This window comes from Glarea lozoyensis (genome assembly GCF_000409485.1).
Source record: "Glarea lozoyensis ATCC 20868 chromosome Unknown GLAREA5, whole genome shotgun sequence".
In the NCBI taxonomy this organism is placed as follows: Eukaryota; Fungi; Ascomycota; class Leotiomycetes; order Helotiales; family Helotiaceae; genus Glarea; species Glarea lozoyensis.
In genome coordinates, this window is record NW_007361000.1 from 326378 (window position 1) to 350282 (window position 23905).

At 44.8% G+C, this 23905-nt stretch overlaps 12 protein-coding genes across 12 annotated transcripts; 10 read left to right on the forward strand and 2 right to left on the reverse strand.

Moving 5' to 3' along the window:
- Positions 1–897: 897 nt before the first annotated feature.
- GLAREA_04301 (uncharacterized protein) lies at positions 898–1695 on the forward strand (the record flags this gene model as incomplete). The annotated part of the gene is made up of 5 exons (XM_008086678.1): positions 898–1079; positions 1133–1288; positions 1377–1443; positions 1500–1563; positions 1667–1695. 5 exons carry the CDS (start codon positions 898–900, stop codon positions 1693–1695), a joined length of 498 nt encoding a protein of 165 aa, XP_008084869.1.
- A 685-nt stretch (positions 1696–2380) lies between these two features.
- GLAREA_04302 (WD40 repeat-like protein) lies at positions 2381–3961 on the forward strand (the record flags this gene model as incomplete). The annotated part of the gene is made up of 1 exon (XM_008086679.1): positions 2381–3961. One exon carries the CDS (start codon positions 2381–2383, stop codon positions 3959–3961), a length of 1581 nt encoding a protein of 526 aa, XP_008084870.1.
- A 437-nt stretch (positions 3962–4398) lies between these two features.
- Positions 4399–4941, forward strand: GLAREA_04303 (MFS general substrate transporter; the record flags this gene model as incomplete). Its single annotated transcript, XM_008086680.1, has 1 exon — positions 4399–4941. One exon carries the CDS (start codon positions 4399–4401, stop codon positions 4939–4941), a length of 543 nt encoding a protein of 180 aa, XP_008084871.1.
- Positions 4942–6394: 1453 nt separating this feature from the next.
- On the forward strand, positions 6395–7243 carry GLAREA_04304 (uncharacterized protein; the record flags this gene model as incomplete). The annotated part of the gene is made up of 1 exon (XM_008086681.1): positions 6395–7243. The coding sequence occupies one exon, from the start codon at positions 6395–6397 to the stop codon at positions 7241–7243; it is 849 nt and encodes a 282-aa protein (XP_008084872.1).
- Positions 7244–7881: 638 nt separating this feature from the next.
- Positions 7882–8907, reverse strand: GLAREA_04305 (uncharacterized protein; the record flags this gene model as incomplete). The annotated part of the gene is made up of 1 exon (XM_008086682.1): positions 7882–8907. One exon carries the CDS (start codon positions 8905–8907, stop codon positions 7882–7884), a length of 1026 nt encoding a protein of 341 aa, XP_008084873.1.
- A 1457-nt stretch (positions 8908–10364) lies between these two features.
- On the reverse strand, positions 10365–11555 carry GLAREA_04306 (uncharacterized protein; the record flags this gene model as incomplete). Its single annotated transcript, XM_008086683.1, has 1 exon — positions 10365–11555. One exon carries the CDS (start codon positions 11553–11555, stop codon positions 10365–10367), a length of 1191 nt encoding a protein of 396 aa, XP_008084874.1.
- A 1219-nt stretch (positions 11556–12774) lies between these two features.
- Positions 12775–14096, forward strand: GLAREA_04307 (Protein kinase-like (PK-like); the record flags this gene model as incomplete). Its single annotated transcript, XM_008086684.1, has 6 exons — positions 12775–12970; positions 13116–13182; positions 13232–13335; positions 13391–13542; positions 13595–13717; positions 13845–14096. 6 exons carry the CDS (start codon positions 12775–12777, stop codon positions 14094–14096), a joined length of 894 nt encoding a protein of 297 aa, XP_008084875.1.
- A 171-nt stretch (positions 14097–14267) lies between these two features.
- GLAREA_04308 (uncharacterized protein) lies at positions 14268–14849 on the forward strand (the record flags this gene model as incomplete). The annotated part of the gene is made up of 1 exon (XM_008086685.1): positions 14268–14849. The coding sequence occupies one exon, from the start codon at positions 14268–14270 to the stop codon at positions 14847–14849; it is 582 nt and encodes a 193-aa protein (XP_008084876.1).
- Positions 14850–16243: 1394 nt separating this feature from the next.
- Positions 16244–17806, forward strand: GLAREA_04309 (uncharacterized protein; the record flags this gene model as incomplete). The annotated part of the gene is made up of 1 exon (XM_008086686.1): positions 16244–17806. The coding sequence occupies one exon, from the start codon at positions 16244–16246 to the stop codon at positions 17804–17806; it is 1563 nt and encodes a 520-aa protein (XP_008084877.1).
- A 1244-nt stretch (positions 17807–19050) lies between these two features.
- GLAREA_04310 (uncharacterized protein) lies at positions 19051–19620 on the forward strand (the record flags this gene model as incomplete). The annotated part of the gene is made up of 2 exons (XM_008086687.1): positions 19051–19398; positions 19450–19620. The coding sequence occupies 2 exons, from the start codon at positions 19051–19053 to the stop codon at positions 19618–19620; spliced, it is 519 nt and encodes a 172-aa protein (XP_008084878.1).
- Positions 19621–20656: 1036 nt separating this feature from the next.
- Positions 20657–22178, forward strand: GLAREA_04311 (Concanavalin A-like lectins/glucanase; the record flags this gene model as incomplete). The annotated part of the gene is made up of 3 exons (XM_008086688.1): positions 20657–20994; positions 21048–21336; positions 21423–22178. The coding sequence occupies 3 exons, from the start codon at positions 20657–20659 to the stop codon at positions 22176–22178; spliced, it is 1383 nt and encodes a 460-aa protein (XP_008084879.1).
- Positions 22179–23059: 881 nt separating this feature from the next.
- On the forward strand, positions 23060–23452 carry GLAREA_04312 (uncharacterized protein; the record flags this gene model as incomplete). The annotated part of the gene is made up of 1 exon (XM_008086689.1): positions 23060–23452. The coding sequence occupies one exon, from the start codon at positions 23060–23062 to the stop codon at positions 23450–23452; it is 393 nt and encodes a 130-aa protein (XP_008084880.1).
- Between the last annotated feature and the right edge of the window lie 453 nt (positions 23453–23905).

The window sequence follows — 23905 nt, forward strand, 5'->3', positions numbered from 1 at the left end:
TTATGCCAAGTGATGACTAAGCTGCCAAGCGCCAATCGGATGACTAGTGTCTTCTCGGCTAAGATAAAAGCTTTTACAACTTTCCTTCTTCTTTTCTAAATATTCGACACTTCTAGTATAACTACTCTAAAATAACTAGTTTAGTCTAGATAACGTCTTACTAAATACCTTAATAATTATAGAATAAAAATTAATTAGCAAAGTTGTAACTTAGGTCATAAAATTCCCTTATTATAATTTTTTTTTAAAACTTTTATAGATTTTCACGATATAGTAGAACTATAGCTGTGCCTGAAAATGCCTAAAAATACGTAAAAATAATCTTAAATCATCGATATTATTAATTATAAATATCATCGATATCGGTCATTTATAATTATGGTTTTGGCCAACCCTAGTTCTGTTGCCTTGTATGAATTCATCGAGTCGTCTTCGTCCCCTGACATGTGCTGCTCAGCAAGCGATGCTGGGCTGCCAATGAGAGAGATCGAATAGTGGGGCATGGCCTTTTGCCCTCTTCGCCAACGAGCTCGAGTTCCTGGAGCTCCACCACAGCACGCGAGAAAGCCATTCCGTTTTGCGCTGCGACCTTGATTCGACATCTCCAGCCTCCCCTCATCCAGAACATCTTCGCAGGCTCTCCATATCCTCCTCGAGAATCCAAATCTCCTGCTAACCGTTGTCGTCGCTGCCTCACCCCACAAACGGAGATACTCGCGCCGCTCAGAAGCTCCTTCTGCAGAACTTGATCTCAAGCTCCAGCTACGTCAGCACAAAGACAGCTACAAGAAGCCACAGACCGGCACACAAATCGCAGTCCAAGCTTAGGAGCTTCGAGACAGAAATCGTCCCACGCACACGCTCCCACGGTTCGGAAACCCATACACGCTCGTCAAGATGATGTCCGGCGAGGCATGGTTATATCTGTTGGCGGTGTTAATAAACGCCGTCAACCTGTTTCTGCAGGTCTTCTTCACCATCATGTATAGTGATCTGGAATGGTACGTCTCCTTCAACTTCTACGGCCTCAAGAAGGATCTTGAGAATCCCACTTTTGTCCCTGTTCGACGGAGATTCCTGTAATTCTACTTGTTGAAGTCAGGGAATTTGTGCTAATGATTGTGGTGGATAGTGATTACATCAACCCTATTGATCTCTGTAACCGGCTCAACACGTATATCATCCCCGAGGCGGCGGTACATGGTGTCCTGACGTTTTTGTTCCTTATCAATGGGTATTGGATTGCGCTGTTGCTTAATCTGCCGCTTCTCGCTTTCAATGTTAAGAAGTACGTTCCTATACCTTTCCAACAAGCTGGGCACTGGCTGCCAGCTGGAGTGCTGCGATGTTTTGGAGAGCCTTGCTGACGATTTTAGAATTGTCGATAACGCGCATTTACTTGATGCTACTGAGATCTTCAGAAAACTCAATGTTCACAAGAAGGTAAGGAAAGGGCTTAGGAGTTTCCCCTGGCTTACGGCTGCTAATCTGATTTCTAGGAGTCATTCATTAAGCTTGGGTTCCACCTTGTTATGTTCTTCTTCTACCTCTACAGCATGATTGGTACGTTTTCCCTTTATATTCCATAAGCTTTAGGATATTTCCCATTCAGAGTTTCACCGCCCAGTGTGCTGGCATTATCAGAACTACACGCTAACTTATCCAGTCGCCCTTATCCGTGACGAGTCTCATTGACTTGCTACCTCGATCACCGCCAATACAATATCGAATAGGCATAAACAAAAAGCCAGACAAGGGGGAGTTGCATCCCTCATTCATACGGGGTGCTCCGGTGTGGAAAGGGATGGAAATGACAAGATGTGTATAGCAATAGCATACATGGCAGGATAATTATGTTGGGAAATCTGCAACGATTAGACGACTATGAGGGTTTTCGGAGTAGTGATTCTTTTGGTGTGCTATTAGGGTTGGCGACATTCCATATAAGGGATTTCTACATGAAGTTCGAGGTGGATAGATACCATGGTGTACCTTTACAGCTGCATAGATGTAATCTGGGTTTGGTGAAGTTTTTACTAGACTCTCGAGTGAAGCTTGACACGGGAGTGCTGTACTCTGACGCTTAGTGTCTGGTCTTCTATATAACCCTATTAACTAATTGAATGCTTGCTTGTTCCGTATACATCAATCCTTTAGACTTCAGGGCTGGCAGAAGGCTACCACACGTGACTCTTTCTATCAGGTTACAAGGGTTCAAGGCCGAGGCTGAGACCTAAAACATTTCTACATCCAACTTCATTGAGGCTAGGTGCTTCTCACTTTCAGTATTAGCGCCCAACTCATTGACCCTCCTAGTTGTACGACGCTGTGCAGTTTGTTTTGATATTCGATCAAGTTGCGCACCAAAAGCGACATCATCATGGCAGATTTTGGGGATTACCCGCCCAACATGGCGCCCCAAAACGCGCTCGCAGTTCGAAATGCAGCAGGACCAGACCATGCGATACAAAAATACACAGCGGACAATCTATCGCGACCTCTACAGGGGCCGCTAAATCCGTTCAAAGATGAACAGAACGCGCTCAAACGAAAGAATGTTCTCACAGGATATGCTGAAGAGACGTATGTCAGCGAGCATACCTTTCGGAGTCAGCATCGAGCCGTAGAACGAGGTCCGGATAGAAATTATCGAGGTGGCGTGGCGGAGAAAGAGGAGGCGGCGAGGATACGTGCAAAAAGGCAGAAGAAAGGTGATGCTACGGTTGCGGAGGGCGATAATGCTTATGTTGGTCCTTGGGCGAAGTACAAAACTACGGATTATGAAGAGGTGGGAGAGGATGAGGAGTTGGCTAGTGATGAGGAGTATGAGGAGGTTGAGGAAGAGGAAGATGTGATTGAAAGTGGAACTTTAGTGCCAGCATTACCTCAGGCGATCGCAAAGAGGAAAGAGGAAGAGGAGACTGGCGGGGAGACGAGTGTCTTCGAGGGTTCAGAGCAGTACGATTATCAGGGCAGGACATATATGCACGTGCCACAGGATTTGGATATCGATTTAAAGAAGGAGGTTGGAAGTGTGAAGAATTTCGTGCCGAAGAAGTTGATACATACTTGGAAAGGTCATACGAAGCCTATTGCCGGACTTCGATTCTTCCCAGGATCTGGACATCTATTGCTTTCTGGGAGTGCCGATTCGACTGTTAAAATTTGGGATGTGTATCACTCGCGCGAGCTATTACGGACTTACTCGGGGCACACAAAGGCCTTATCCGATGTTACTTTCAATACCTCCGGTTCGCAATTCCTTACGGCTTCATATGATCGGATGATGAAGCTTTGGGATACGGAGACTGGACAATGTCTTAACAGGTTCACAACCGGCAAAACGCCTCATGTTGTACGGTTCAACCCCTCTCTTGAGCATGCCAACGAATTCTTGGCTGGCATGTCGGATAAGAAGATTGTGCAATTTGATATCCGTACAAAAGAAATCGTCCAGGAATACGATCACCATTTGGCAGCTATCAACACTATCACCTTCGTCGACGACAATCGGCGATTCATGACCACATCCGATGATAAATCCCTACGGGCTTGGGATTACAACATTCCAGTCCCGATCAAGTACATTGCAGAGCCATACATGTATCCTATGACACGCGCCTCTGCTCATCCATCTGGCAAATATGTCGCATATCAAAGCTCAGACAACAACATCTTCGTCTACGGCGCCACAGACAAATTCAGACAAAACCGAAAAAAGGTCTTCAAAGGACACAACAGCGCCGGATACTCGGTGGACGTGGCATGCAGTCCCGACGGCCAATTCGTCGCTTCTGGAGATACGGGTGGATATGTCTGCTTCTGGGATTGGAAAACATGCAAGATGTGGCATAAGATGCAGGCGGCGGATGGAGCTGTTACTTGTGTGGAGTGGCATCCTCAGGAGAGCTCTAAGGTTGTTACGGCTGGGTTGGATGGAGCGATTAAGTATTGGGATTAGATGATACCCCCCATTTTTCAATATACAATTGCAAGCATGAGGATGAATTCTCCAATCCCGAACTCCGTTTGCTGAATTCCGACAGTTGACAACTCGGTAGTGCCCTGATGTTGAATGCAGCTTCAATCTATCTCCTACCCACGCCTTTTATTCTACAGACCCACAACACCGGCCTCGTTCAAGCCACCAAGACTCAAGTCACTGCTGGATTTGGATGCCGTTGTTATGACCAGGGAGGGGTTCAGAAGCTAATGCATCATTTCAGTTCCTTCATTGGCCAATTCGTTCTCACACCGCGATCATCAATAGCTATTGATTGTGACTCAATTCCGGCATGACGCTGGATTTTTTTTATTATGTTATTACAAGGCCATGTTAAGTATTTCACCATATTCATTTCCCTTTCCATCATGGAATAGCAAAAATCTCATCTCAAAATGCCCAACTCAATCGAGCTCATCCAGCCCTATCCCACTCTTCACCCACACCACCACCACCACCACCACGACATCGAAACCCCCAAACCCCAACCCTACCCAACCCTCGACCAAACCCCCTCCATCTCCCGCGCCTCCTACTCCTTCCCCGAAGGCGGCACCGCCGCCTGGCTCGTCATCCTCGGCTCCTTCTCCATCATCGCCGGCACCTTCGGCCTCATCTCCTCCGTCGGCCTCTTCCAATCCTACTGGCAATCCCACCAGCTCTCCTCCTACACCTCCCGCGATCTCGGCTGGATTGGCGCCGTCAACGTCTTCCTCAACTTGCTTCTCGGCGTGCAAATCGGGCCCTTATTCGACCGTTACGGCCCGAGATGGCTGATTGCCGTGGGCAGTGTGGCGTTTGTGGGGAGTTTGGTACTGCTGGCGGAGTGTAAAGTGTATTGGCATTTTATGCTTGTTTATGGTGTGCTGGGGGGGAGCGCGAGTGCGTTTTTGACGACGACGGCTTTGAGTGTTGTTGCGCATTGTAAGTGCTCGTAACACAACTAATCTCATGACTACCCTACACCCCGTTCCCTGCTCATCCTCATAGGGTTCGAACGCAAACGCGGCATGGCCTCCGGAATAACCTTCGTCGGCTCCTCCGTAGGCGGTATCGTCTTCCCTTTAGTGCTAAAACACACGCTCGCCTCGCTCTCCTGGGCCTGGGCTATTCGCATTCTCGCGCTCATCGTAGCGGTGCTGATGGCGATTGGGAATCTATGCATCAAAGGCCGTTTGCCGCCGCGGAAAAACGGGGGCGCTATTAATCTCAGATGTTTTCTGGATGCGAGGTTTAGCTGGGCGACGGTGGGGATTGCTTGTATGTGCTCTCCCTATTACTTCAAATGATAAATGAGAAATGAGACAGGAGATGAGGGGTCCTCACTCCTCACTCCTCACTCCTCACTCCTCACTCCTCACTCCTCACTCCTCACCCCTCATCTCATATAAGTGTATGGATGTTGATTTATACAGGCTACGAATTCGTCCTCTTCGCCGCCCTCGCCCTAATCCCCACCTTCGCCCTCTCCCGCGGCTTCTCACGCTCCACAGCCTTCAACACCATCGCGATCCTCAACGCCGGCTCCGCATTCGGGCGTATCTTCGCGGGCATCTTCTCAGACCACTATGGACGGTTTAACACCATGATTCTCACCCTCCTCTTATCTCTATTCTCGATATTCGCGCTCTGGTTGCCATTGGGTAAGTATCTCATAGGATTTTATGTGTTTGCGCCGGTCTTTGGGTTTAGTAGTGGTGGCATTATCAGTATGGCGCCGGTGTGTGTCGGGCAGCTTTGTAGGGCGGATGAGTATGGGGCGTGGTATGGGACTAGTTATAGTGTTGTTGCTTTTGCGTGAGTTTGGATTCCTCCTCGTACTACGTTCGATCCCATCGTCTTCGTTTGCACTACGTTCCATCCTGCTGTTTTTGATAGAATGCGGCTAAATTGAAATAGGGTGCTCATTTGTATACCGATAGGTGGCGAGTTACTGCCTTCGATCGGTGGGACGGGCTTTATTTGTTTCTTTGGCGGGATATTGGTGTTGAGTTTGGTGAGCTTTTTGTTGGCTAGGTGGGCTTGTTTGGAGTATCGGTGGAAATGGAATGTTAAGATTTGATGTTTTGGGGAAATAGCGATAGAGGGGAAGGTTGATGATTGGGAGAGATTTTGTTCTGGGTTCGGTGGGCGTCCGGCGAGTGTCAAAATGTTTATGTTGGGGCGTGTTTGGTAATTACGCACTTATATTTTATATATTACGGATATCTTTTGTCGACTTTGCCCTAACTGTCTGGACATAAGATAAAAGCATAAAAAGGGGTAGTCTGGAAACCCCCCAGATTTCTCGCTTAATTCATAACAAAACATACGTCACTCAAGACTCATATATTTATTTGTATGCCTCGTTGCCACTAATATTATGTTTTGAAAACAAACAAACACGCAAAAATGAAATACATGTTCACCACTCATCCAGTTTCCAAAGGTCCAAGGACTTCAACTTCGATTTCTCCCCTTCCAAATCCCACCTCCACTGGTTTCAACAACATGTCCTCCCCACCATCCTCACCTTCATCATTTCGTTCCACAACATCCTCCATCCAGGTCAACCCACCTTCGCCAAAACACTCACCGGTATCGAAATTCAAGAATTTTACAAGACCACAAACCGCGACGCCTGTCACGAAACCAAACCCACCATCACCACTGGCCAAAACAACCTCACCACCTCGGACTAAACAAGCACCACCATCGCTTCTGGAACCAATCTCCCCACAATCACCGATATCCAAATCCAAAAGACCTCTACCGCCGCCACCGAGTGCGAAACCGAACTCACTATCTCCAACCAAACCAAAATGGATATACACAGGCAGATTCGTAGATCGATACGTCCCACCCCCATCCTTCCCACCACCGGTCCTTCCACCCGAAATAGCTCGATATCGCGCGACACAACAACACAAACCCTCTCCTCCCCGTCAACCGTCATTTGGGAGGCGGAATCAGATATTACCACCGCAGCCGGTGTTGTTGAGACGTAGACCGTCTTCTCGGGCTCAAGTTGCTCCACCGAAGTTTCCGCCTGCGGTAGTTCAAAAAATAGAGGCAGGGGAGAAGGTGAAACGAAACACGGGATTGAGGCCTTCGGGTCCGTCGTTGGGTACGGAGGGATTGGTGGTTGGGTTGAGAAGATCGGCGCCGGGGCCGCCGCAGCCGAATTTTGGGTTTTTGCCGTTGGGTGGGGATGAAAAGGAGAATAAAGGGGATGAAGATGGCGAGAAGGGGGATGATTAGGAGCAAGATGGTAATAACGACAGTGAGATGATGAAAGTTTGAGAAATGGGGCAAGTTGGTAATTGAGAGGTATAAGGTGGACGAGGGTTGGGAAGGTGTTTTGGATATACAGGATTGATTTCATGATCTGGGAGTTAGTTTAGGGATATTTGGTGGAGAACAGGGTGTTAGGTTATGTTTAGGATCGATTAGGGTGTTAGTAGATTTTGATTTTTAGTAATATATTCAACTTTGACCGATGAAGGTGGAGTTGTTAATGCTAGTGACATAATTATTTTACGGAATTAGCTCAGCGAACTGATGGACATCTATCATTGCTTACCTCATCTGTATTGATAAATTTAGGCTTTGAGGTTCTACAACAGCTCAGCAATAGACTTACAAGATCATAGATCTTGATAAGATGTCACAAATCTTTTATAATAAGGTAAAGTTGGTTGGTTTTTTTTGTTAATCGCAAAAATAGTTTATAGTTTTATAACTTGCGTTGGCATTTGTAGGGAATTGGCGGATTTTGCTATTGATGTTTACACATATTTAATGCCTTTCTTGCGGGACTGTGTTGACTTTTCCGGTTTTCATTTCTTTTCAACAAAAGGCCACAAAACCATTTCCTCATCTTCGGTACATTCCAGCGTTCACGAGAGCCTATCCCACTCATTGTACATCTCTAAGACCTTGTCAAACTTGATCTTCGCCTTCTGCACGTCCGAAGCTTCCTGCATAGACAAACACTTCTCAGCGCATACGAGTTTGCCCACTTTCTTCGCCAGTCTATCCTCGGCGGCAGTAATGTCTGCAAGGGCTGAAGCAAGTTCAGATCGCAGGGACTCAACCCGTTCCAGTTTTCCAGAACCGGAGAGAGAGGACCATTCGCAGTCGTAAAGCGTCCATCCAGCTCTGAAAGCATCTGCTGTGTCTGATTCTCGTAAACCAATGACCGACTCATCCTCTCCCATTACATATTTTATTCCCTCAGATGTTGTACGGAAATACTGGTACTCCTCCTCCATTAATTCTTCATAAGTAAGGACCCAGACTTCCTGCGGCACAGGAGGGGTGCCAGGCTGCACTTCCGAATTTGGCTCGCCCTTTTCCGTCATCTCTATGTCTTGGGATTCAGCTTTTGCATCCCGAGTGAAAATTTTCTGGATAAAATCCCAGAATCGAGGCTTCTCAGATCTAACTCTCTCGTGAAATAATCTTAGTTCCTCCTCCACATCTTCTCTATACCTGCGACCATGTATAGCCACGGAGACCCACTTCCAATGCTGCCAGTATACACCCTTGTTTGACTGGCCGGCTGAGAAAAAGCGAAGGTTTGATCTTCTTTGCTCTGAAACAGAGCATGGGTAAGATTTAGTGCCAGATTCTTCCGATAATTCAGTAACTGCATGGCTATCAGCAAATGGATTCACTATTTCAGAGTCAAAAACCCTAATTCTGGGAAGGTTTTGTAGCTTATAGGGCTCGGAGAAATTATTGGCGTCTTGACTAAAGAGCTGCTTATGCCAGATGGTAAGCACCTGCCATCTCGCGATAGTACTTCTGTTCTTCATGTACCTAACCATCGCTTTCGAAGACGCTTTTCTTGGATGCCTATTACGTGCTTTACCTGTTCTCAAACCACTCGGTTTGGTAGGAGAACCATCGTCGGCAATCATGATGTCGATTCCAGCTGCGATTTGTCTTCAAATTTAATGTTACAAAGTTTTAGTTGTGAAGTATACTTTCTTACAAGGGATTATGGGGAGAAGTACAATGACTCTCGCTCTCCTAACATATGCTTAGTAGTCTGACGGGAGGAATTATCAGACTAATATATAGTTCCCAACTTTCTATTCAATGTTTAAGAGAGTGAAACTAGGTCAAGTGTCGAGTCTGTATTTTTTGTTCGGGAGCACAGACAGTGAGCATTTAGATCGTAGTTAGTCTGAGAACAAAGGCATTGTCACTTGCCGTTCTTTGTTTTAATTTTGTGAAATTATGGTCTTTGTTATTATGAACTTGAGATCCTCCCACTCCACACGCACATGAAAATTAATCCAATAAACATGATAACGTAGGTGAATATCTGATTTAAATACTAAACTGTATGAGATACAAGGCGCTCCTCTCATTATTCCTATTTATTAATGCTATTTCTGAAATATCAATTACATTAATAAATCTATTGATATCTTGAATCCTGCAAGATCAAGTAAATATGTGATAGAAAGAGAATGTATTTTTTAAAGAAAATAGTGATCATCGCAATACAGTATTCAGACATAACAGTGTCGGATTTCGTATCAGCCGAAAGAATTTTGTCATTCTTTGCCTCTACTACCTAAATACAAGAGATATACGCACAACAGCACAGACCAGACTTATAGCAAAAACAACAACTCATGACTGTCAACAGTGATATACTATAAAGTTGCGAGTACCTAGGTTTATATGAGTACAGAAAAGCACAAAAAATATTAATCAAATGCGCCATCAAGTATGGAAGAAATTTACCCTTTTTAGGAATGGGAGAAATACCAATGTCTATAATCTTCACCCCTAGAGATGAGCTTTGAACATCTACCCTCCATCTACTCATCGAGTCTTGCTCTCTTGGGCGCTTTGACTTATTGAGATTCGCGAAAGACATTGTGGGTGAGGACCAAAATAATACTGTGTTACTCAAATTGGGCGTTTTATGCCCGTATTAGATATACATCATTAATGATGTTGAATGTGATTATACTTCTATCGCATGGGTTTTCTTTGGGCTCGATTAGTAGGTAGAGGGGAGGGATAACAAGACTCTACTTGCTCCTTGCTGAACCTATGCAATTATGCCTCTACAGTTCTGCACGACTCCCCGTTGCATTATTCGCACTTTTGTGTTGGAGTATTGGAGGGTGAGTATTTGGATTATGAAAACTAAACAATTTATTAGTCCTGCCAGTCTCCGGAGTGTGGCCATCTGCTCAGATGCTGAAATGTTTTGTTGACAATCTTTTTACATGAAGATGTCTTTAAGACTTTCATTTGTTACTATCAACCACAAAACCCTTGTCCTCGTTGTATTCTGCAGCCAAGAACGGCAGCATAGGTGTAGAGTCCGCTGTGCTATCAATTACCCGAACGTCTACCTAAAGAACCAGTAATTTAACTCTTCATGCTTTGGATCCTCAAGCATGGACAGAGTTTTATTCCACTCGTAATACGTTGCTATTGCTCTTTCATAGCTCAATCTCTTTTTCTGGAGATCAGAAGCTTCTGACACGCTCAAACTATAAGCCACCTTTGTATCTGCGCCAAACTTCGCCTCTATTGTGTTCTCGATCTTACACATATTTTCGTAAATCACGGATATTCGATTTCGTAGCAATGCAGAACGTCTTAGTACTCCGGTCACACCAGTAAAATTGCCAGAGTGCGTGTAAGCGCACCAGCCAACCGCAAATGCTTTTCTTGTGTCCAATTCACCTAGACCAATGATAGATTCGGATTCCATCGCTACGAATCTTTTTCCAATTTCTGTATTACGGAAAGCCAGATAATAATGATTGAGTCGTTCCGATTCTGGCACATTCTGACCGAATGCCATACCTTGGTATCCCGCAGTGGTTGACAAAGAAGGACGAAGAGGAAAGGTTGCAACCTCAGCCTCACGGTTTCTGTTCCTCTCCCAACCTAAAATTGAATTAACTGAAGCGTTAAAAATTTTGCTTGAAGGAGCCTTCGATGTATCTCTGCATTTTGGCTCCTTCAACGATGCCCTCAAACCTGACACGATGTTTTGCAACTTGTCCGCGCGCTTGGCTTCCCAACCATGGCTAACAACATCGTACCATTTCGCTTGCTGCCAGTCAAGACCACGATTTGATAGACCTGGGTAGAAGAATGTAAGATTCGTCGTTCTTTCCTCCGAGATACTGCAAGCGTATATCTTGGTACCGACCTCGTCTAACGAGATCGAATGAGCAGGGAATGGGTTTGATGATTGCGTTCCCAAGACTCTGATGTCGGAGTAGTCAATTAGCTGGTACAGATCGGAGAACGGATCTTCTGTCTGGCTAAAGAGGTGCTTCTGGCGAATAGCAAAAACCTGGCATCTGGTCATTTTTCGTGTCGACTTCCAATCGAATTTGACTAACGCATTCCGAGTTGGTAGATTTGAGCGAGCTTGTGGGCTCGCAACTTTTGAAAAGAAGATTTTCTTTTGTCGAGGTGTCCTTTTTTCTGAGAACCTTTGATTTTGTGGAGGTGGAGGCTTTTCCGAGAGGGTTTGAGGTGGTGGACTTGTTCCGCGACGTCTCCTCAATCCGGAAGACATAAATGGATGTGGGAAAGGCATGAACTTTATACTAGGATTTGAATGAAAAGGAAAGTATTGGGTTTGGAGGTAAATCGTTTGTAGATGATAGAGTAGGATAGCTAGAGAATGCCAATTTTAATACTTTAGTCAAGGTGGACGGTGTATTTGATGGCTGTGTTGACGGAAACAAGGATGAGTGTGAATTGTAGGATTGTTCAGATGCATCTATAGTGGATCAGTGAAGAGTGACTGAACCCTTGACAATTCATGGCCACTGGTCGTTCTCTGCTTTGAACTTTAAACAGGTCACTACTCTTCCCCGCATTATAGGTCAAAACTGGACTCATGTATACCGACATCAGTATTGATTTACTATTATGCGAAGAATTGACTTTTATCTAAAAGTGATTTCACCCGAAGCCGAATGAATTTTTCAACTTTTACATTCATATAAGCCTGAAAAAACTGTAGTTGCAAAATTCATTATTTCAAGTGTGATTCATCTCACGAAAGAATATATCCTCTAAGAGTGAAATATATGTTATGGAGGAAATATCTGAAAAATGATAGCAACTATATTTATGACTCGATTCTCTCTGTGGGTTCTGTGGTGTTAAATCTGAGACTAGTAAGATTCAACATATTATTACTGTTACTAATCTTGTTACATGTTACCTATCCATATATTGGACTTCGGCAATGTTACCGAAAATCCAAGTCTAGGAAAATGAAAACGTTGAAGTTTTGCTCTTCCCAACAAACAGTGACATCTTCCTCAATTTTGACGTTTCAGCGCCTAGTTAAGATATTGACCTACGCACCAAATAGAGTTAATACTGAGCGTTCGCCGCCCTGAATTTATATCACCTCGCTTAATTCAGTAGGCTGGTAACGCCCGATCATGATTATTGAGAAACTGAAGATGAGCCAGTGAGCCCACCGTTTCGGTTCAAAAATGACACCAAGATGAGCTGCGTATATAGACGAGCAAAACGGGCGCTGTAACTCAGTCTACCCAAAAGGGATTGAATAAGAAAATACATGTTTCGGAGCCGGGCCGGTCTTTCCGTCTAAGATCGGACCAGGGAGTCCGACCTGAACCGAGATCGGGAGTGTCTCGGGATGCAACAAATAGAAACCGAAAAGGGGTTACCGCCTAGAATTATGCCTTTTTCCCACCTCATCTGTCTCGTCGACACCTCTAAAAGAATTCTTGTTTTTGATAAAACAGCGAAAAATGACCATCAACGGCGCAGAATCAGTAACAGACGCCCATTTGGCCGCTCAAAACATATGCAACATCTCGGCTTCTTCCAGCTGTCAACCCCTAAATTCCAATACGACTCGAAATTTGAACCGGAAAGCATGTTTCGCCTCTCCTCCTTTCATCCCCATTTTCGCTGGTCTACCGTATACAGGACTACTACACCTCAGTATGTTCGACCAGTAATCATGGTGACAGAGAGAAGCATACACATGTAGAGTACAAGCCACTCCCTGGCAATGCCTCTGCTCAGCGCCGTGAGAAATGAGGGCATTGGTATGTACGGTACAGACACCCTGAGAATTCTGCTCTAGTCTTAAAACTCTATAGTGGAGAATGTTTCAAGGAGAACCTCTTTAAGTATACAAGGCATCGCTGGGTGTTCGTTCATTTTTCATTCCCGACATAGAGAAACCCTAACAGAACCCAGATACAACGAATCACGCCGCCTATCGGAGAGGTATCTTGAATTCGACCTTGGACAACTTCTAAAAGCCGCAGTAGCAGCAGGGTCCTCCTCGGGGGCCCGTTCTTGTATGTTCTTTAACCATCTGCTTCTCGTTAACCTTATGACTAATTCGAATTAAAGGCACTAGTCTACTGAAGGGTAAAGAGGGGTTAAACAACAAAGCCTATCTACTCACAATGGACAACGGTGCAGAAGTCTTCGCAAAACTCCCAAATCCGTGTGCGGGGCCATCTTTTTATACAACCGCATCAGAAGTTGCTACTCGCGAATTTGTGAGTGCATGGTTTGAGTTTGAAAAACACGAATTGACGTTGACGATGTTAGCTGCGCGAAGTATTGAATATTCCTACTCCTCGCATAATTGCCTGGTCAGGCGATCGGAGCAATCCAGTTAGAGCAGAATACATTCTCGAGGAGAAGGCTCCAGGCAAGCCGCTCGGGAGACTAGTATGCGTCTTTTTCCTGTGTTCTCCTTTCTAAGCTCCTACTCCAATTGGCTGCGAAAAAGTTTCATCCTTAGGCGCTCCTCTTTGCTCTTGAAACATACAAATATTCATATGCTAACTTGTTGGAGTGGCAAGACTGGGATGAATGGCCAATGGAAAAAAGATTCACCATCATAGAGCAAATTGTGGAAATTGAGCGGAAGCTTTCATCTCTGAGGTTCGTGAGGTCCGGATGTATTTATTTCAGGGAAGATATTCCAAATAGTGGCGCCCTTGTGACGAACCCGCCACTTTCCTCGCCAATACTCGAACGTTTCACTTTGGGACCACTCGTCAAGACGGGATTATGGAGCGGCGAAAAGATCAGTATCTTCGACTGACTCCGGTTATGGTGCCTCCACAATCTTCTCATGATACGCACTCGCCAACACTTTGGCATACTCCATCTCGATAATGTATTCGTCGATCCCCAATCAAAGCAAATTACCCGCGTAATCAACTGGCAATCAGCTGCAAGCCTCCCGTTCTTTTACCAATGTCGTGTCCCAACAATGTTTAAGCATAAAGGAGTGGTTTCTGATGACATGACCCTCCTACCCAAACGTCCAGATAATTACCACAGCCTAGAACAAAATGAGAAGGAAATGATTGACAATACCATCAAGAGCGAGATAATCCATAGATATTATCTTGCAGTAACTCATAACAGAAACCCAAGACATTGGGTCGCCCTACAGCTGTATGATGAGGCACGAACACAGCCAACACGTATTGTCCAGGGCGTATGGGAAGATGGCGATATATTTTTCCTTCGGCGTTCGCTGATCACAATTGTGAATAGGTGGGAAGATCTTTGCTCGGGCTCTGGACCATGTCCTGTAAGCTTCAGCGAGCAAGAAATGGCTCAATATGCTCACGAGGAAGAGAATAGGGGCTACATTAGCGAGATACTAACGCTTTTTCGAAACAACTGGGGATTGCCTCCGGATGGATCTGTAGAGGCAGCTAGATTTGACGAAATACAGACTGAACTAACTAAGATGAGAGATGCTTTCGTCGGGAGTACTGAAAACGAGGAGGACGAGCTACTCGCTGAGAAGTTATGGCCGTACCAGGATACTACGGAAAATTAGAGTCGTAATGTGGGAAAACAAGCGAAAGATGAATTATTAGATGCTAAATGCTCCAAGGCCCGCGCTTTGAAGAACTTCTTGCAATGCTTTATAAGATTTGTTTGTGAAGCAAGTTCTGCTTCAGCGACTGCAGTCTAGGGCCCGAAAGATGCCCTCCTATCATTGCCCAGGTCTTGTCGTCGTGAACTATTTTAGCTAAGTGACTCTCTTGTCCCCGCCACTTCGAAGATTGTGGGCTCTCGGTTGTGTTTCGTTAACTACAGAAAGTACTGAGGAGAACTCCCATAAACAGGAGGGGTGACCCCCTGGTACGTGATGACTAATCTGGGGGGGTGAGGGGGGGTGTCGATCGTTTCAGCTGTCGCCAACACTCGACTACAGCCGCCACTTCTACTCGCGTTATCCAAAGTTCTCTTCGTTCTGCTCTGAGATGCCAATACCAGGCGACAGTCTTGAATTTTGTCGAGGCCTTCCTCGTTAAGCCTCGCACGACTCAGAACATACGCATTTCTTTTAAGGGCACTGTACCTGATAACTACTATATGTGGTCCCGGATAAGGTATTTCGAGGTTGCAGCTTCCTCGTTTCAATCGGACCCATATACGAACAAATTTGGTCAATGTGAGGGAAGGTTACGATTGGCTTGAGGCAAAGCCAACTTTCCTATTATGGTCCCGCATTGCGACGCTGTGGTCACACAACAGCAGCTGATTGCGATCACGCCTTGTGAGTTCTACGAGAAGTTCAGACATACGCCCATCTCAAATTCAAGAGCGCCACGTCTGCAGTAGGTTGTATGGAATATGCAACAGGTAAGGCTCATGCCGCTCTCCATCAGGTGCTGAGGCTATATTTAAAACCTGGACTTCTTTTGAAGATGGTTCTTGTTTAGTTTGTCTTACACAGTTGCTGAATCGGATTGTGATTAGAACCCTGTTCAGGGCCTTGAGCCTTCTACCTTGACAAGTTAGAGTCATCGAATTACGCTTTCATTGAAACAAAGTATTGATCCACTATCTCGGTCGTTATGTATTCGTTACTCTCCAAGTGTCTGCTCCTCCTTCTCCTTTGCGGCTTCGATCTCGTCGCATGCCAGCAGAACGAGAACAACACAGGCACGTCTTTTACGGCGAATGAGGCAAGAGTGTCATGGGTGGCCGGTCCGACCCGACGCGGCACTCTAACTCTTCTGTGGGGTTGCCTAAGTACCATCTTCGCAAGCACTTGGACCGTCCTACATCTCAACGTCCCTGGTCCGAGGGAGAAATGGTGGGAGGGGCCAGTGCGTAAGGTCAAATGGATGGCTATCACCGTTTTGTTCCCTGAGCATCTTTTCGAAAGCCTTTTGCGAACTTCGACAGGCGGTGGCAAATTTGCGGGACATGCATGTCGCAATGAAGATGCGAAAGACTCGGCTTCAGTGGACGGCCACCGTGCCCATATACATAGAACCCCAGGGCGGCCAGGCTCATATGACCATGTCCTGGGAAGTCGATTTCAATCGTCGAACGAGAATTCTGTACAGGCTCTTAGCACTGCCTGCTTTACCTCCTGCCGATGAAAAAGAAGACGAGGAAAAACAGAATTCTACACATTTACCACCTGCGGTTGGCGGCGACAACAATACAAATTATGCTAGGCTAAGCAATGCGCGTGTCGATGATGACGGAACTCTGAACGTTAGCTCTGGGGTCCATAGTTCATCCATCTCTAGATGTAATAAAGAGAGCTTATCGTCAAATAAAGTTCCTGCCAAAGAGCTGGCAGAAGATTTCACTCACGCGAACCTTGAAGACGCTGGGCACATTAGTGACGAGAGAGGCAAGAACGCCGACAATATAGCAGACGCTGTGGCCGCAGAACACGAGCCTGCAAGCTTCACTTGGGCTTCTCATTGGGAACAAACACTGTGCCCACAGAAACAGTATTGGACACTCAGACATTCTATTTATGCTAACATGGGAGGCCTCGTATATCGTCTTACCGCCAGCAATCTGGATGAACTCAGGTCACTCACCTCGCGTACTCTAGCTGACATCATAAGAAATAATTACTCAGCGATCGATTTGCTTCAGTACTTGGTACTAGCTGAGGAAGATATTAAAGACAAAAGCAAAGCAGATTGGCTCCTAAAGACAATTGCGGTATTACAAATTTGTTGGCTCATCTTAAACGCCTGTGCGAGAGCTGCTGCCGGCCTTCCTGTTACTCAGCTTGAGGTCGCTACGGGAGCATTTGCCGTCATGGCAGTTGCGACATTTTTAATCAACTGGTGGAAGCCGAAAGATGTGTCGAGGCCCACAATCGTTTGGCTGGTACCAGCCACAATTTTTACTGATAGCAACTACCGCTGCCATAGTTTTACACGCCGTATCTTATCCCCTTCACATGTTGCATTTGTCACACCGCTGGCCCCAACACTGATTTCGAACGACACCATCTTGATGGATGGGAAGCCACCGTTGATCTTGGTCCTGATTGCGATATCCTCCCTGGTTTTTGGCGGCCTCCACGGTCTGGCCTGGAACAGCGAATTCCCCTCGAGGACTGAAGTTGTACTATGGAGGACCTCCTTCGTAGTGGTAGCCGCTCTTCCGGGCATTATTCTCGCCATCACGTTTATCATTGAGCACCTAGCGACGAACTTGCCCGCTAAAAGATTCTCAGCCGGTCTTGTGAAGCTCTTTGTTCATCTTGACCAAGTCCCGCCCGAATATTGGTCTCAGCTCAAGGAACCATTTCCCTTTTTATCTTGGCCGCTCGAGTCACAAATCGTCTTTTTCGAAAGGCTAGGGCACGCGGACTCCGATACAGTTCTCAACTGGGAAAAAATGCCGACTCCGCCAAACAACATTTCACCCGAGGCGACCCTTAGGAACACATGCATATCAAGTATATCGGAGCTTACAAAACAATATAACCCGCTTTGTCGACCACTGGGTTGCAAGCAGGTTTGATTACGAAAAGGTTTTAGCATATGAAAATGTCTCATTAACTTTTAACAAAATCAACAAGGATTGTGAGATGCTTAATCGATACTGGCGCCATTATGAAATTCATATTAAATCTAAGCCCCCGGGTGTGAAGTCTCAGATCGGCGAGTTTGGTGTACGCGAGTTTTTAATTAGTAAAAGGGCAGACTTCGAGTCTATCCAAAGAGAGAAGAAGGATTTGAACAAAACTTTTAATCTGCTCTCCCTATATATCGCCGTCGGTGGTAGCGTAATTTACGCTACTGCGCGTGTGGCTACACTGATTCTCATCTTCTCGTCACTTCGCTCCGTTGATCATAGGGTCTATGACGATGGAGTGTGGACTCGGTTCTTACCAAGCTTCTCTTGACCTAGCCAAAGGTGCTAACAGTGGAAGAGTTTTATGGGTGGCAGATGTAAGAACGGATTACTGTAGCAGGAGTTGATGACGATTTTGTATGGAGAAGATACCGGTTACATAGGTCTATAAATCTCAATTACATTCGTCAAAAAACACTACCCTCCACAATGAATGCTCCCCTAGATCACCTCGCTTAATTCGGAAGGCTGGTGAAGTTCAACTTCACGTGCTTGATCGCAGCCAGGGAGCTGCAAAGAGCTTTAATGTGTTTTAAGACATGTGCTTTCGCACCGAATTCACTTATTTTGACGTCAAAAGCACGATATGTTGCAGTTCAATCTTGTGATGAATGTTGGATTTAGCCTGAGTGGACTCATGTGACTAGACAAATTCCCGACCACCCCAGTCCAAGGTGACTTTTACCCAGGAACCTATTTCCAACGCCTTTTTCCCAATTCTCCCTAATTATTCGCACTCAACGTCCCGTTGGTGGCGCGATGCAAACGCACGTGCTGGTACCACTGGAGGTGTTTATGATCTCTTGATATTCCACCTTTTTGGGCATCCAGATGAGGTTTGGGGGGGATTCGGGGAGTAGGGAGTGATGCTTGTTGGTCTTAATTTAATCATTTCATTTGGAGTTGAAGTTTACGGATAACCAACGCGATGTATATGAGTTTTTTTCTTTTTCTGTCGCGTACTTCGGTCTGTTGACCAAATGATCAATACCGCCAAGAAATCTCCTGCTCAACGTTCTTCCGCAATACCACTTTTACCCGCACTCACTTCTCAATAAAAGCACTTCCCATCCCTCCATTTTCCCAAACACAGAACTCACTATCCCTACTAGTGTCATTAATCCACCAAAATGCTATACTCACTATATATCGCCACGTGCGTCTTCCTCATCGGCTTCAGTACCGCAAAACAACTTCCACTTTCAAAACCAGGCCAAGCAGTCAAACCCGTCAAAAACACACCATGGATCCACGTGTTTTACACACCAGTTTTACAACCTAAAGGCTCATCCTCCTGTCTCGACGCCTCTGGCAAAATTATCCTGACAAAGACATTCGCTTCACCATGTTCGTCGTTCTCCTCAGCGGATTCGCCGGATGGCAAAGCAAGTCATATTTGGAATGAGAAATTAGAACCATGTGGCTTTGAGGATAAAGTGTTCAAGTGTGGTAAAGGAGTGGAGAATGCGAATTTCACTGTAAGTCCTTCTGAACATCTCATAGGGCTGGAGTACTGACGCAATGTGTAGTACGAAGGAGATTACTATGTCCCAATTCTGCTTGTCGATCGTAGTAAAGGACCTTATGATCAAAATCTTAGGTCGAAGCAGAATTTCACTACCATTGCAAATTGGAGGCCTGATCCGATTGTTCTTGGGGATGAAGGAGATTATGTCGCTTTGTGGTGGGGAAATTATTAGAAGGATGATGTTGCGTCAACACTGTCTGTTGATTTGTCACTATTGAGGAATTTTGTAAGGGTGCTGGATTGATTTTGTAATTGTTGTCTTATCTTGATGGATCGATTCTCCGGTACAGCACTGGAAACGGGAGTAATCGCTTTGAACCATATACGTTGTTTCTCATATTCACAAATTCACGTGTATTTCGATAATTCTCGTTTATGAGATTTGCTCAGCTGTGATCTAAGAACTGGGATTTTCCCGTCTACCCATAATTTGGAATTTCACAACGCGAGACGGGAACTAGGAATAGCAGCTACCATCGGCTAAGTCAGCCTGAATAGGTTAGCAAAGTTCAGAGCTTATTGAGTGGAGCTGTCTTGGGCGATCTGGCTTGAAATTATCTGTGGAGTATTTCCTATTGATATAAATGCATGGTTGCCAAAAGCAGAGTTGGCCGATCACACAATGGAACATTTGTCCAATTTGCTAACTAAATAAATTCTATCAGAAATATTTCATTCTCGTAGAGACAATTTTTAAAGCGGATGATTATTCGTCAACATATAATCAAGCCATAATCTGAGGAAAAATTCATCATTGTGCTGACAAATATCTCGTCTGCCGGCTATTCTCAAATCAAGGTTGAGTGGGGCAGGTCACGATTAAGAATTTACTCTGGCACATCTTGCAATTATCCGTCAATTGAGCAATTGGATTCAATGAAATGACGGAGTGAGCCCCTTCCCCTCGGTAAAATCAATAGGTTGTGTGCGGGGTGCATATCTCTCATGTACCCCGGATTCCACTTACAAGGATGCAGAATGATCGGAAGGGTAGTACGTAACTTCCTGTTTGATAGATGGTGTAACATAATGTATGAGTCGCTGGATAAGTTTGAATTACGGCTACTATGCATGCTTGAACGGTAAATAAGAGATCAATGGTATGGCGAAGGACAATCACGTACTCTGATTGCATATATACTCTCCACTCAACTTGATAAATATTCCATAATGTAACCTTTACAAGATTGTTACTGTTTTCAACAGCCATGTATCACTCTCTGTTCCTACTTGAACTAATAATTCAACAAGTCAGTGGTCAATCATTTGCAACCTTACAGCCTGAAGTTCATCCATTGATGAGATGGGAATCATGCTCCTCCGCAGGCTGCTCTAAACAAAATGGGTCACTGGTTCTTGACGCAGAATGGCGATGGATACACGAGAAAAACTCATATACGACATGCTTCGAAGACGGTCATTGGCTTGAAAAGGGGTATCCCAACAAGACACTTTGCCCCGACGATGCAACATGCACCGAGAACTGTGTGCTTGAAGGCACGGAGTATCAAAGCATGGGAATATGGCCTAAGAATGATGCTGTCACGTATGATTTTCAGGAAAGAAGATTGTTACCTGAACGATACTGACGGCTGACAGGTTGAAATACTACAATTACTTAGATTATTCGATGTCCAAGGGCGCCCGGCTATTTATGTTAAGACCGGATGGAAAGCAGTACAACCTGTTCAAGCTTCTGAACAAGGAGATCAGTTTTGAGGTTGATGTTTCGAAACTACCATGTGGGATCAGTGCAGATGTGAAATTTGTGGCTATGGATTCGAATGGTGGGTTCAACAAATTTCAGGGGAACACAGCGGGTGCTGCTTATGGAACTGGATATTGCGACGCTAGCTGTCCCAGAGATTTGCGGTTTATCAATGGGCAGGTAAATAACTTTGGTTGTTCCTTCAAGTTTCGCTAAGCGACGTTTGACATGATTCTTCTGAATCTTTGACTAACTTGCGAGTCTAGGCAAATGTCAAAAACTGGACAGAAACGCCCGATTCTCCCGAGTCAACAGTCGCACAATATGGTTTCGGTCTCCGCGGATCCTGCTGCGCACAACTCGACGTCTTCAACGGCAATTCGATCTCAAGCTCATTCGGTCTTCATCCATGCAACTTCATGACCCCAAATCAACATCAGTGCATTGGGGACGGATGCAATCCAGATGTAAGTTGCGATGCTGAAGGCTGCGCTTTCAACACTTATCGCATGGGGAATACCGATTTCTACGGCCCTGGCGGGAAAGGCGTCGACACTACTAAACCTTTCACTGTGGTCACTCAATTCCCAAGTACCTCAGACACAGACTCCGGAGTCGCGTTTCTCAAAGAGATGAAGCGGTTTTACATACAAAACGGCACTCGATTCCCGAATGGACGTTCTAAAATCGATGAGGTTCCTGGAAATTCCATCACCGGCCCCCTTTGCACCAAACAGAAAGAAGTTTTCAGTGATGTGAATGATTTCGATAAGTTTGAGGGGATGTCAATGATAGGGGAATATCTTGCGCAAGGAATGGTTATGGCGATTGGGATTTGGGATGATAGAAAGACGGGGATGGCGTGGCTTGATGGGAAGTTAGGCGAGGGAAAGGGGGCTCTGAGGGGGACGTGTCCGGATCCAGCGGCGAATATTCACGACTTGTTGAATAGTTTGGAGGGAAGGAGAGCAAGTGTATCTTTTGGAAAGATTAGAGTTGGGGAGATTGGAACTACTGTTTGAAATGTTGATGGATAACTGCTTGGTGAAGAGTTTACCCGAATTTGTCCTCAATGACTAAGGCTAAAAGTTAGTTAATTTCAGGTTTATCTGAAAGATCTAATCTTGATTCACTCAAACAAAGTTTGAAGCTCATATGTATGATTTGACTTGTTTTAAGTTCTACACCATGGGAAAATTTGACAAGTTTGTGTCACCGGGGATTTATTGTTTTTAAGCATATTAATTTTCTCTATTACAAGATAATCACTCATCTTAATAAAATCATAACTTGTGTTTTTGAGCTGCTAGCAAGTTTGATAATTCTAAAGCTTGTTGTCAGTTTCTAAGCGCCAGTAAGCGCCGATTATTCAAAGGATAAGCGGAATTGTTTGTAATGTGAATAAATATTGTTTACTCAACTTCAAACTTTATCCAACTCTATAGAATTTTGTGTCATAACAGATACTCGTCTTACTGAAACCTGACTGTGTGATTGTCAGTCATATTTGACTCAAACTATGGATATAATGTTCAGGCAATTTAAGAAAGCAATACACAAACCTTGACTTCCGAGAGTCAAACTCTTTCTATTCATATCTATATAACTTGCTTCATCTTACACAACGATCATGAAACCCAATCCAAAGTCCAAATCCAAAGGCAAAGGCTTCATTTCATTGCAACGCCATCCAGCTTCATCTGTAAATACCATCTAAATTTCGATTAGCTCACATAAGCTGAAAATGCCACTAACAAAAAAAGAGAGACACAAGAGAAACTTTAGACCTCAGGCCGTTGCACCAAGTCTTCCACGGCGCCCACTCACCTATAGACATTCATTTGACTGTGAGTGTAGTTCTTGCGAGAGGACAAATAACCTGTGTCATGAAAGGAAGCAAAACATGTTAAGTAGGCAGGAGGACGATGAACAAAAGAGACAGCAACAAGAGCTTGAAGAGGGCGGTAAGGAATTATTGCAGCAGCTCGCTGAATTTGACAGATGGCGGCAAGCCTGTAAAGAAGAAGAAGAAAATGAACGTAACAGAGAAAGTCAGAAGGTAGTGAAAGAATCAAAGCGATCTATGAGGTTGGGTGAAAAGGTGAAAGGTGTTGGTGTTGGGCCAGATATTGGAGGTCGAAAGTCTTCTACAAAGAAATCAAGTGGGAAACGCGTTGGATTTGAGCCATACTTGGAAGGGGAGAGCCCAAATATGAAGACAAAAACAGACAGAAAAGCTGATGTTGGGTCAAGCAAGTCATCTGAAAAGTCAGCATTGAAGAGGAAGAGAGAATAGATGGGAGTTTTCGACCGGGTCGAGAAGCCAAAAGTCAACATGATTACAAAGAAAAAGAATAAGTGAGACTGTTGGAAGAAGCGTGGAGGTAAGACAATCAAAGGGTTTGGTGTTCTTCTAGACTTAATCAGTATTGAAGTAGAAATACGAAGTTTGCAGACAACGAGTCACAATCACTTGATTTTGTTTGTTAAGATACTTTTTAGAGTGAGTGCTTTTGATTGTTTACTATGTGGAATTCTTGATTGTATAAAACTTTTCAAAGTTAAAACAAACTCACTCACAGAAAGGTGTTATCAAGAGCCTACCACGATTGATAAAAGAAAAGAGTCGTATACCTCTTTTTCTTTCGTGTTAAGCCGCGGATGCAATTCCAATTTCTTCTCCAAGTCGTCTTAGTGACTTATTCTTCATTTTCCTCCATACAAACACTATTTGACTCATTGGTAATCT